The 13,124-nt window shown below is 42.1% G+C and overlaps 1 protein-coding gene across 1 annotated transcript in view; it reads right to left on the minus strand.

The window, feature by feature from the left end:
• ODAD2 (outer dynein arm docking complex subunit 2) overlaps positions 1 to 13,124 on the minus strand; it is an 87,015-nt gene that overhangs the window by 17,375 nt on the left and 56,516 nt on the right. Inside the window, exons 17-18 of the mRNA XM_063128456.1 lie at positions 8,514 to 8,702; positions 6,715 to 6,936 (exon numbers count right to left, since the gene is read on the minus strand). Coding sequence (XP_062984526.1) covers positions 6,715 to 6,936; positions 8,514 to 8,702 — 411 coding nt within the window. The remainder of the gene's footprint in view (positions 1 to 6,714; positions 6,937 to 8,513; positions 8,703 to 13,124) is intronic.

A 13,124-nucleotide genomic window follows, 5' to 3' on the forward strand; every position in this document is an offset into this window, starting at 1 on the left:
CACACAGGCTTACTGCCTCAAATACTGGAGACAGCACACAACCATCAGGGCTAGTAGCCATTGATAGGCTTTGCCTCCAGGAATTTATCCAACCCCCTTTTAAAGCCATCCAAATGGGTGGCCATCAATACATTCTGTGGTAGTGAGTTCCTTAATTTAACTATGCGCTGGGTGAAGAAGTACTTCCTTTTATTTGTCCTGGATCTCCCACCAACCAGCTTCATGGGATGCCCCCAGGTTCTAGTATTTTGAGAGAGGAAGAAAATTGTCTCCCTATCCACATTTTCCACACCACGCATAATTTTGTACACCTCTATCATAGAATCATAGAATAGCAGAGTTGGAAGGGGCCTACAAGGCCATCGAGTCCAACCCCCTGCTCAATGCAGGAATCCACCCTAAAGCATCCCTGACAGATGGTTGTCCAGCTGCCTCTTGAATGCCTCTAGTGTGGGAGAGCCCACAACCTCCCTAGGTAGCTGATTCCATTGTCGCACTGCTCTAACAGTCAGGAAGTTTTTCCTGATGTCCAGCCGGAATCTGGCTTCCTTTAACTTGAGCCCGTTATTCTGTGTCCTGCACTCTGGGAGGATCGAGAAGAGATCCTGGCCCTCCTCTGTGTGACAACCTTTTAAGTATTTGAAGACTGCTATCATGTCTCCCCTCAATCTTCTCTTCTCCAGGCTAAACATGCCCAGTTCTTTCAGTCTCTCTTCATAGGGCTTTGTTTCTAGACCTCTGATCATCCTGGTTGCCCTCTTCTGAACACGCTCCAGCTTGTCTGCGTCCTTCTTGAATTGTGGAGCCCAGAACTGGACGCAATACTCTAGATGAGGCCTAACCAGGGCCGAGTAGAGAGGAACCAGTACCTCACGTGATTTGGAAGCTATACTTCTATTAATGCAGCCCAAAATAGCATTTGCCTTTCTTGCAGCCATATCGCACTGTTGGCTCATATTCAGCTTGTGATCTACAACAATTCCAAGATCTTTCTCGTTTGTAGTATTGCTGAGCCAAGTGTCCCCCATCTTGTAACTGTGCATTTGGTTTCTATTCCCTAAATGTAGAACTTGGCATTTATCCCTATTAAATTTCATTCTGTTGTTTTCAGCCCAGCACTCCAGCCTCTCAAGATCACTTTGAAGTTTGTTTCTGTCTTCCAGGGTATTAGCTATCCCACCCAATTTGGTGTCATCTGCAAATTTGATCAGCGTTCCCTGCACCTCCTCGTCCAAATCATTAATAAAAATGTTGAAGAGCACTGGGCCCAGCACTGAGCCCTGCGGCACCCCACTCGTTGCCTCTCCCCAGTTTGAGAAGGTTCCATTGATAAGTACTCTTTGAGTCCGATTCTGTAGCCAACTGTGGATCCACCTAATAGTTGTTCCATCTAGCCCACTTTTAGCTAGTTTGTTAATCAGAATGTCATGTGGTACTTTGTCAAAAGCTTTGCTGAAGTCAAGATATATGACGTCCACAGCATTCCCACAGTCCACAAGGGAGGTTATCCTATCAAAAAATGAGATCAAATTAGTCTGACAGGATTTGTTCCTGACAAATCCATGTTGGCTTCTAGTAATCACCGCATTGATTTCAAGGTGTTTACAGATTGACTTCTTTATAATCTGCTCCAGAATTTTCCCAGGGATGGATGTCAGACTGACTGGTCTGTAGTTCCCAGGTTCCTCCTTTTTGCCCTTTTTGAAGATAGGGACAACGTTAGCCCTCCTCCAGTCATCCGGCACCTCACCCGTCTTCCATGATTTTGCAAAGATAATAGACAAAGGTTCTGAGAGTTCTTCCGCTAGCTCCTTCATTACTCTTGGATGCAGTTCATCGGGCCCTGGAGATTTGAACTCATTCAAGGAAATTAGGTGTTCTTTGACCATTTGTTTATCAATCTCAAACTGCAATCCTGCCCCCTCAACTTCTGCTTCACTTTTTCCAGGGGGGTCATAGACCCGCTTTTGGGAGAAGACCGAGGCAAAGTAGGAATTGAGCACTTCAGCCTTTTCTTTGTCATCTGTTATCAATTTGCCATCCTCATTAAGCAGTTGAACCACCATTTCTTTCCTCTGTCTTTTACTACTCACGTATCTGAAGAAAGCCTTTTTATTGCTTTTAGCATCCCTCGCTAATCTCAGCTCATTCACAGCTTTAGCCTTCCTGACGCCATTTCGGCACTTCTGCGCCACTTGTCTGTACTCTTCTTTTGTAGCCTGGCCTTCCTTCCACTTCCTATATGTATCCCTTTTTGTTTTCAGTTCATCAATAAGCTTTTTGTGGAGCCACATTGGTTTCCTCTGTTGTCTTCTATCTTTTCTCCTTGTTGGAATTGTTTGTAACTGTGCCTTTAAAATTTCATTTTTTAGATACTCCCACCCATCCTGCACTCCTTTTCTCTTTAGGCTCCCTTGCCACGGGACCTTACTTATTATAGTTCTGAGTTTATTAAAATCAGCTTTCCTAAAATCCAGAGTACGTGTATGGCTACGCTCGACTTTTGTCTCCTTCATAATCAAGAATTCAAGTATGACGTGGTCACTTTCCCCCAGAGTTCCCGTAACTGCCACTTTATCCACTAAGTCATCCCTATTGGTCAATAACAAGTCAAGGATTGCCGATCCTCTAGTTCCTTCCACCACTTTCTGTAGGAGAAAGTTATCACCCATACATGTCAGGAATTTCTTGGAAGGGCCGCTTTTGGCAGTAATGGTCTCCCAACAGATATCAGGGTAATTGAAGTCCCCCATCACTACTACATCACACTTCCTTGAAACACTGGTAATTTGTTTCTCAAAAGTTTCGTCCTCGTCTTCTCCTTGATTGGGTGGTCGGTAGTAGACTCAGATTATCATATTCTTTTTATTCCTAGCCCCATTTATTTTAATCCAGATGCTCTCGACGGGGCTCCCAATCTCATCCGCCTGTATTTCTGTGCAGGGATAGGTATTTTTAACATATAGTGCAACTCCACCTCCCTTTCTATTTCTTCTGTTCTTTTTGAACAAGTTATATCCTTCAATTGCTATATTCCAGTCATGGGAGTCATCCCACCAAGTTTCAGTTATACCTATCAAGTCGTATTTGCCTTCATGTAATAAGAGTTCAAGTTCATTCTGTTTGTTTCCCATGCTCTGGGCATTAGTATAGAGACATCGAAGACCATGTGTTTTATAGTCTGGCTTTGTTCCTACCTTGTTGCAGACACTATTTTGGGACACTGTTGGAGCTGTTCTCTGTACTGTGGTGCATTGGCCTTCATCCATTGTTGCCTCAAAATTTACGTCTCCCACCCCCGTAAGATTCAGTTTAAAGCCCTCCTGATGAAGTTCTTCATGCTGTGGCCGAACTCATTCTTTCCAGCCCTTGTGAGGTGCAACCCATCTCTTGCCAGCAGTCCATGTTCCAAGTAGCGTAGCCCGTGGTCCCAGAATCCAAAACTCTCACGACGGCACCACCTTCGAAGCCAGTCGTTCATCCGGAGTATTTTTCTTTCCCTTTCTAATCCTCTTCCAAGAACAGGGAGGATGGATGAGAAAACTACCTGGGCCCCAAAGTTCTTCAGTTTCCTTCCCAGAACTTCAAAGTCTGAAATGATTTCTTCGTAGCTCTGCTTGGCGACATCATTTGTTCCCACATGGATGAGAAGAAAGGGATATGTGTCCGTTGTCTTTATGAGCTTCGGTAACCTTTCAGTCACATCTCTAATCTGTGCTCCAGGGAGACAGCACACCTGGCGAGTCCATGGGTCTTCACGACATACTTGGGTTTCAATCCCACGCAGCAGGGAGTCTCCCACAACGACTACTCTTCTCTTCTTCTTGGTTGACCTACCTTCTGTCCCTTGGTCACTGTTGCATGGTGTCTCCTGTACTTCCTCCTCTGCAAACTGTCCTTCAGTCTCATTCTCCAGAAGCTGAAAGCGGTTGCTTAACTCCAATGGCCCCACCGGTGCAGAACGCCCTCTAATTCCTCCTCTCCTAACTGTCACTCTTTTCCAAGGAGTTTCCTCTTCATTGGCTTTCCTCCCCTCAGCATACTCCACTTCGGCTTCAGCTGGCTGTTGTTCTTCAATCTCATGTGCTTCTTGTTGCTGTTGCAGTTCCACCGTTCGGTCTAAGAACTCCTCGACTTCTCTTATTCCTTGGAGGGTGGACACTCGCTGCTCAAGTCCCCTCACTTTTTCTTCCAAAAGTGCCACCAGCTTGCACTTGTTGCAGGTATACGCCATGTTGAGCTCAGGCAGAAACACGAACATTGCACACCCTTTGCAGGTCACCACCTCTAGGGACTCCTTTCCATCCATATTGTCGATTTCTGCTTTGGTTTTTTTCCCTTTTTGATTATAGTAGAATTGCCTTTGCTTTGTTGTGTCCTCTCTGAAGGTACATGACTCCCCTTAGCCTCCTTTTTTCCAAGTAATCCCAGTTGATGTATCCGTCCCTCACAGGGGAGATGTTCCAGCCCCTTAATCATTTTAGTTGCCCTTTTCTGCACTTTTTCCAGCTCCATAACAACTTTTTTTTAGGTGTGGTGACCAGAACTGTTCACAGTATTCTAAGTGTGGTTGCACCATAGATTTGTATAAAGGCAGTATGATAATGGCAGTTTTACTCTCAATTCCTTTTCTTATAATGGGGAGAGAGAGCTGCCTTCAGATGCCCCCTCCCAACCACCATGGAAACCTTCACAGCCCTCACCACTCCAATGTTAGAGCATCAGCTGGTAAAGGGGAAAGGGGAGTGGGTCAGAAGGCATTCCTCGTCTACAGCCCTCCTGTGCCTTTGACTGATCCCCAGAATGGAGTGGTATAGTCCACTTCCCTTTCCACTGACATCACTGGGAGGAAAACAGTTAAAGAAAGAAAACACACACACGGAAAAGGAAATAATAACAACAACCCCACTACCGTGCTGCTCTTGGCTGACTTTGGATTATTTGGAGGCGCCAGCGTTGGAGCAACCCACCCCATTGCTCTATTACTCATTCTTTTTCTTCCTAAAATGTTGGGTGACTTTGTGATTTGATTTTAAACATTTCTGATAATCATGAAATTCTCCTTAGTTTAACACATCCACAGCACTGTCAGCAATAAAGTTTTAGAGGTAGTCAGACACATTAGAGCTAATTAGACACAATATCCCTGCTGGGATGAAAACTACAGTTCAGTTAATGGAAACTTAGAATGCGATTAGAAAATATAAGGGATACATACAAAACCCAAATATTTTCCTCTCCCCACCGCCTACCATGCAGAAAAACAAAATATATGATATGACATCAATGCACGCCACGTTTTTCCACCCCCTTAAGTAGCAGCCAATTAAGAGAAACAGGAATGGACAAACTCAGAGCTCAGTGACGTTAGATCACAAGGTTTATTTCTCCTCACATTATGGAGTGAAAAAGGAGAAGATGTAGCAGCCATCCTCCATTTCTCCGATTATCTAGTTCCACAGAGACGTTATGGAAACTTGTTTGGAGGGAGGGTTGTTTCACTTCCTTATCATGCCTTCTGGCGGAAGCTCAGTCCATTTCTGAATACCCACATGAAGACATGAGACTGAGGTAAAACTGGGGTAGACGTTTAACTTAAGAGATGTATGAGAATTTAGTTTTTGCTTGCAAAACATGCAAGCATCCTCTGTTCAAAGCCCTGAACGCAATCACAATCATGTGTCCACTGAAACTGTCTGCAAATTGTCACAACTTCCCAGTGTGATTTTGTGGGAATTTCCTAATTTGCCCAAATTTCCACTGCAGAATGAATCAGAGGAAAGTTGTGCAAATTAGAAAATCTGTGCTAATTTCACATTTGATTGCTGCTCAATTTGTGCAATTTTCTTGTTGGTGCAGAGCGAACAGTGATGGCAAAAGTGAGCAGGAATCAGGCACAAGACGGCGGCGAGACGATGTTTGGAGAATCCTGGCGATCTTAAACATCACTTGTTTGCCCATCCTTGTTTAACTGTTCTGTTCTGTTTCAATGACTAAAGGTGCAATCCTATGCATGTTTAAACTGAAAAATAAGTCCTAAAACTCCCAGCATGCCCTAGCCAGACTTTTTCTCTGTCTAAACATGTGTAGGAATTAGCCCTAAAGGTCTGAATGGATTAACAGCAGAAGTAAAATTTATGCTTTTTATTTGAGGCTTGTGCCTGAGGAGAATTACATTGTAAATATGGTGTGCTGGCAAAATTGGCAGTTACTGTTACCGCTAAGAGGAGAAAATGAAGCCAGCTTTCTGTCCTTATATATGGGAAGATAGGAATGGAATTGATACCATCTGATTGGAAAATAACTGAACATTCTAAGGATGTCCATTAGTCCTAATTTTAAATAGACGCGGGGTGATGGAATGTTGGCCACACCAAAGCTGGAGGGCTCTGACAGGAGTGAATGTAAGGAGGAGTCTGGCAGGAGAGTTTGCCTGAGGAAGAGTCATCAGGAGGTGCTTTGGGAGGCTGGGGAGCCTGAAAAAGACATCTGCCAGAAAGAAGAGCAGCTGCAAGACTGGGAGGCTGAGCACACGAGGCAGAAGGAGCTCCACACGTGAGGAGAGGAAGACTCTTAAAGCGGCCTTCAGAGGAAAGAGCTGAAGCAGTGATCCTCCACGTAAGGTGATAGGGATGGGACTGCCCTAGTCTAGGGGACCCCACCCTAAGACCAAGTTCTCCACAACATTGGGTCAACAAAAAACGTTTTACTCACCTTTACCACCCCATTTTCATGCATAGTGATGCAATTGTTGGGATCCTCTGATAGTTGATAGAGGGCTTGTGCGGTCGCTCGATGAACTGCTGGGTCACTCGATTTCAGGTAACGTACTAAAGGAGCGACAGCTTTTGTGTCTCCAAAGGCAATCCTGTTACTTCCCCACATACAGCAGCGAGAAATGGCCTCGGCTAAGTGACGTCTTAATTTGTCGTTGTTCTATGCCAAAAGGAAAAATAAGTCAGCCTGGAAATGCATTCCCTGACATTTTAGATCCAAGTCACCATCAAATGACAGGGTGAAAAAATTAGATTACGTTTCAACAGGGTCCCATTTGAAGTTACATCAACAGCACAGGAGCTGCTTTGTGTGCCAAGATCCCGTGCGATAGTGGCAAACATATGTATACTGGAACAAAGGGGTCAGGCTCAATCATGGCCTGTTCTGCTCCCACATATGTACAATCACAGCCATAAAGCTGTGCTAGTGAATTGTTTATCCCATTTTCTTATCGTAAGGCAACACCTTTAAGGGTGCAATCCTTTTAGACATAAAAAACCTCCTACAACTCCCAGCATTCCCCAGGCAGCCATGCTGAGAATTGTAGGAGATTTTTCCTGTCTAATCATGCATAGGATTGCACCATAAAAGACTTGTAACATGAATAATGGAAAATATCTACTCCTGTTTTTCATTGTTTTGATGCATTACTGTATTATTCTTTTTTTTGGCCAAATAACCAAATTTGGTGTGAAAATGTCCCAACAGATGACACAGTAACCAACTATTTGACTATTTAACCCACTGTTGACCATTAAACACATCACTGGTTATTGTGTTGTCCAAACCGATTCATTCTCTCAGTTGCAGATAGATGTAGATACACATACACATATATATTACATACACACACACACATGCAGGTATACACACATGAAGTTTAATAAACTGATTTTTAAAAAGATGTGTTGAAGTGAAGTGAGCAAACCAGAAAGTACCATTTCAACAATTAAAATGAATGTTGTGAAAACATTTGACATACTTAAGGTAAATTTTATATTCCAGGAACAAAATCAAAGACATATGAATTGTACTTCTGTGCTTAGTCTCTTGGTTATTTAATGGTTCTCCAGAGCCTAAAGACAGAAGGGCTTGAGCTCTTCCTCCTCAGCTGCTTCATAGTATACCCACATAGTATTCCCTTTCACTTCATCTTTTATTCTGGACTTCTCCACAGTTTCATTTTCTATCAGAATATCCTGAACCTTTTTTTAAAAAAACTCTGTTTCCCTTTCGCTTCATTACACCACATATTGAGTGCTTTCAGCAACCATACTTACTGGCAGCAGGAAACACAAGAGGAGGTCCCATGCAGCATGTTTCACTAAATTAGCAGTTGTTAAAACATTTTGAGGATCATCAGACAGGGTGGGGGAGGCGGGGAGATCATATTTCCTCCTGTTGGCTTTGCCTCCTGCTTTTGTCCCACAATAGGGTTGAGCAGCTTCCTCTTTCTTAACACGGGGAAGAAAGAGGAAGCAAGGAAAGACCACGTGGCCCATTCAGTGGGTGTTTTTATGGCGCAACCTCTCCTGCACACAGCAGGAAATGGCGCCAATTAGCATTACAGGCAGAAAAATCGGTTTTTCCAGGTGGTATTTTGAAGCGGGGAAAATGACAGAAGGAGCAGGAGATGCACGGGAGGATTGCAGTCAAAATTTCCCGCAAAGATCCAGGAGTGGCCAGTCGCAAGTGTGCCATCTGATGACGCCTGTTATTAAAAAGGCATTACTTACCGTATTAGCTAGCTTTGACAACAAAGGGACGACACCATGATCTGTTATAACAGCTAAATTCTCTTCATCTTTCGCTATGTTGGTGATAGCTGCACATACACTTGCCAGAACGTCTTTATTATCTGATTTTAACAAATTCACTATCAGTTCCAAACCACCAACGAATGAACGAACCATTTCACCAGCATCCTAAGTCAAATCAAAACAAAACACGAGTTTTTAAGATGTCTTGGTCTCCATTTAATGGAATAAAAACAATGTTTAAATGAAAACACAACTTTGATCTCTTTGCTTTTTATATAGCGAATTCCACATTTCTTTTTTATCCTTATTTCCAAAGCTGATAGTTCAGGAGAAGAGATTTTGTGTCCTGTTGGAGGATTATGTTTGCACAGGCACAACTTCGAGGACTGATTCCACATCAAATGTGCAACCTATATATATAGTTTACTGTGCAAATCTATCTAAAATTATTCCATGTAGTTTGCACTGGAAAGTAAAGGTGTTTTTCTCTGCTGTGTTTTTTTCTGTTGTGTCAGTAGTGGCATCAGTATGGGCTGTCCTACATCAGACATGGACTCATACAGAGGAATATAAAATGTGACTAAATCAGTCAATTATGGATATATTAGGTAGCAATCTCTTAGACACGTTCATTTCATGACATTTTGCTGACTACTTTTATAGTTTCTCAGTTCACAATTAATCACAGAATCATAGAATAGAAGAGTAGGAAGGGGCCTATAAGGCCATTGAGCTCAACCCCCTGCTCAGTGCAGGAATCCACCTTAAAGCATCCCTGACTAAATTACATTTCTCAGATCTAATTTCATAATGATAACTAGGATTCCCCCACCCCACCAATCTTGGAATTAGAATCACAATTACAGATGTGTAAAGGAGTAACAAAGCAGAAGAAATAACCTTTCCCAAGATCACAACAGAAATCAGTGGATTTCCACTGGAATCTTTGGGGTCACATTTTTGGACCACATGTGATTTGTGAGACCAGATCACCACCATCTGTTGGTTTCACATCAGCATCCCATGTCGTAAATACATGTCTGCCAAAATACTGACATTTGAAACTGTTTTCACATCTCAGAACCGCACTCACTTCTTAGGGTGCAGTATTGTAAACTAAATACTGCTCTGAAAAGGCACCGTGTTTATAAATATTCTAACCTTATAGATAAAAGCTTCCCAATAAAAAAAATCAGTAGTATTTTCCATTTACAACATCTTAGAAAACTTAAGATGTCAAAGCCAATTTATCAACTTCAGTTGCTTTTGCCCAAAAATGTGATGGTGTGGCTGTACAAATAAACTTGAGTTACCAAGAGTCCTCTATGGACTATGTTTCCTTCTGGAGACCTTGTCCCTGTCCAATTCCATGACTTACCATTTAAAGCACACCCGACTTACAAAGTCCATTTACAGGAGGACAGGAAGGAGGAGAAAGTTCAGTTTGCGTCTTTCATAAAGTACCATTATATGAGAAAAGAAAACAAATAGCATAACGTAAGTGTTTAACACATGAGCTAAATGTCTTGGCAAATGATTGTATGAAGGATGGCCAACTGCTAAATTCTTGGGGGGCCACACGATTCTTCAGGCAGCAGACTGTGGGCCTGAAGTATATTTTGCCATACAGAGTGAGTGGTCAATGCTCATAATGAAATTTAGCATCCTTTCATGAGTGGTCAAGCTTCATAATGTAGTTTAGCACCATCTATCTGTAAAGACTTCACCATTATGGAATACATGCACTCTGGCATGTCATTTCATACAAATATGTATACACACAAAAGCCAAAAATGGATGGGGGAAGAGATAGACATTACAGTTAAAAGTTTTAAGTGAAACTGTACACAAACATTTCACCATAGCTTAACATTTGGTACAGTTTCAAGGGCCAATCAAAATTGCTTCATCTGATCCATTGTCCTCTAGCTGGTCGCCCATAAAAATGTTACAGTTGGATCCTAGCAGCTAAGATGATATCTTTATCTTGGCTTTTATGAAATAATTTGCATTAACATTTACTGCCTGTGCCTTAACTTACAAATACTAAAATTTGGAGTTAAGCTGGGAGGGTTGGGATATGTAGCATTTGTCATGTTTTTATCCTTATTTTAATTTATCTATCTTATGTATTATTTTGAATTATTGCTATCAGCTCAGAGCCCTTGGTAATGGACAGTAGACATTTATTTAAATAATTGAATATTACTGCTTCTCTTCTTCCTGTCTTCCCACACATACCATCTCTTGGACGCTGAGTATCATTTCTACAACTGTGCACTCAACGTTAGGGATTCTCTAGTTTACAAGATAAGAAGGCTATCACTGTGTTCTATACTAAGGAAGGATCAGACAATATAACTAACAGTGACTACGTCTACCAAATGTTTATGGAAGTCCAGTGGGCAGGCAAGGACACACGCAAGAAGTGTGCGAAAGAAAACAAGGCTTCTTTATGCTTATGTGTATTAACTTTGTGAATTTAAACAAAAATATGATCTAGGAACAAACATTATGTTGACAGTTCAAGGTTGTCGATGTTTTTGACAAATCATAAAATAGTAATGTTATGTACACAAAAAGTTTGATAACTATTACAACTTTATCCTCCCCAGTCTAGACCATCTGGTCTACTTGGAGAAATTGGTTTCTGAACTCAATAGTACTAAAGGCTGCTGTTGGAGGAATCCACATGTAGTTGCTGGAGAATATGAGCAACATTCCTGCATTACATGCAAATCAACTAACAGGCGAGTAGCTGACAATACTGATCACATGTTGAGAGGGAACACTGCAGCAGGGTCACAGCTGCAGCTGTACTCACAGTTCATTAAAATCAAATCTAAATGTGCTTCCTATTGCTTATTATTATTATTATTATTATTATTATTATTATTATTATTATTTATTTATATAGCACCATCAATGTACATGGTGCTGTACAGAGTAAAACAGTAAATAGCAAGACTGCCGCATAGGCTTACAATCTAATAAAATCATAGTAAAACAACAAGGAGGGGAAGAGAATGCAAACAGACACAGGGTAGGGTAAGCAGGCACAGGGTAGGGTAAAACTAACAGTATAAAGTCTGCACAACATCAAGTTTTAAAAGCTTTAGGAAAAAGAAAAGTTTTTAGTTGAGCTTTAAAAGCTGCGATTGAAGTTGTAGTTCTCAAATGTTCTGGAAGAGCGTTCCAGGCGTAAGGGGCAGAAGAAAATGGACGGAGCCGAGCAAGGGAAACTAAAGGCAGTTTAGAACTGCTTCAGAACTAAAGGCAGACAACTTCACAGTATTTTTAAATTAAATATTAGTGATTATTTCATTTTTCCAATCGTTTTCACTTACTAAGGATCACTTCAGATATTTAGCAATTCCTTTGGTTTATATCTTGCAGAATGTTCTCATTTACACGTGAATGCGAACTCACATATGTACACATGTACCAGATGAATCCAGAAATGTTTGGATTTTTTGCAGAGGTGTGGTAGATTGTACAGCGTACTTCGACAAAAATGAGGTAATTAACTCAACAACACTGGAAATATAGAAGTTAAATTAACTTTAAATATTTACTGAAAGGTAAAGATTGATTAGTATACCACCCCCTAAAAGTGGACCAGCAGACTGTTCCTAAAACAGTGATTGTGTAAGAAGAGACTGAGACAGGAAGTTGTGGTTCATCAAATAAGGAGCTGGGAGGGCGTCATGGAAATGTGAAGGTGACCTAAGAACAACGGAACACCTCAGGTTTTAATAGTGTGGAGCTGGGCACACCACGGGCAGAACAGCTGTATCAGATGAAAGAGGGAAGGAAAGTTATTTCAGAGGAAGGTGAATGCAAAGGTCTTCATTTCTAAGTGGATCTCAGTTATCTGGAAACTCATAGTGGGCCCAGGCTACTTTGGTGTTGATCAGCCTTTGGAACATGTAATGGAGTAATCACCTCAGACCACGTGTGGTTTTTCCATCTGAAATAGGTGTTGATGGGGAGAATGATGGCTGGCTAAGCCTATTAGGGGCTTCAGAGCATCAGGCAATGCAGTTCAAACATAACATTTGGAAGGAAGAACTATAAAACAAAGTCTCTCCTTGGATCCTGAGTCGCACCCCCAAAAATAACAAGCTTGGAGAGAGGCAAGTGAATCTAGGAAACAGAAGCAAAAGGAGGAGGAGGGGGAGGAGGAGGGCAAGCTAGCTAAGTGTTGGACACCTGGTCTGAGGTTCCATGGAAACCTAGCACAATGCCTCTGACTTTTAGTTTGGGTACAGGTGGCAAAAACCACTTTGCTTAAAGTCAGCAGCTCATAACAGTGATACCATTTTCTCTCACTGCAAGCACAGCTCTTTCAGATGCTGAGTCTGTTTTCAAAAGCCCTGATATTGCACTTGCATACCCAATGCAGGAGGGCCCTTGGGCATCCTAGGCAGATGCTTGAGCTCCCAGTGTGGCTGGGCAGCACCACTGAAATGTGGTTGGGCAGCTGCATTGGCTTGAAGGCAGCAATGGGTGGGGTGTGTGTGTGTGTGAAGCTCTGCCTGCGTATACATAGCATCAAAGTAGCCAAAGCAAAGGAGAAAAACTAGC

Source organism: Elgaria multicarinata, chromosome 1, assembly GCF_023053635.1.
Source record: "Elgaria multicarinata webbii isolate HBS135686 ecotype San Diego chromosome 1, rElgMul1.1.pri, whole genome shotgun sequence".
Taxonomy (NCBI): Eukaryota; Metazoa; Chordata; class Lepidosauria; order Squamata; family Anguidae; genus Elgaria; species Elgaria multicarinata.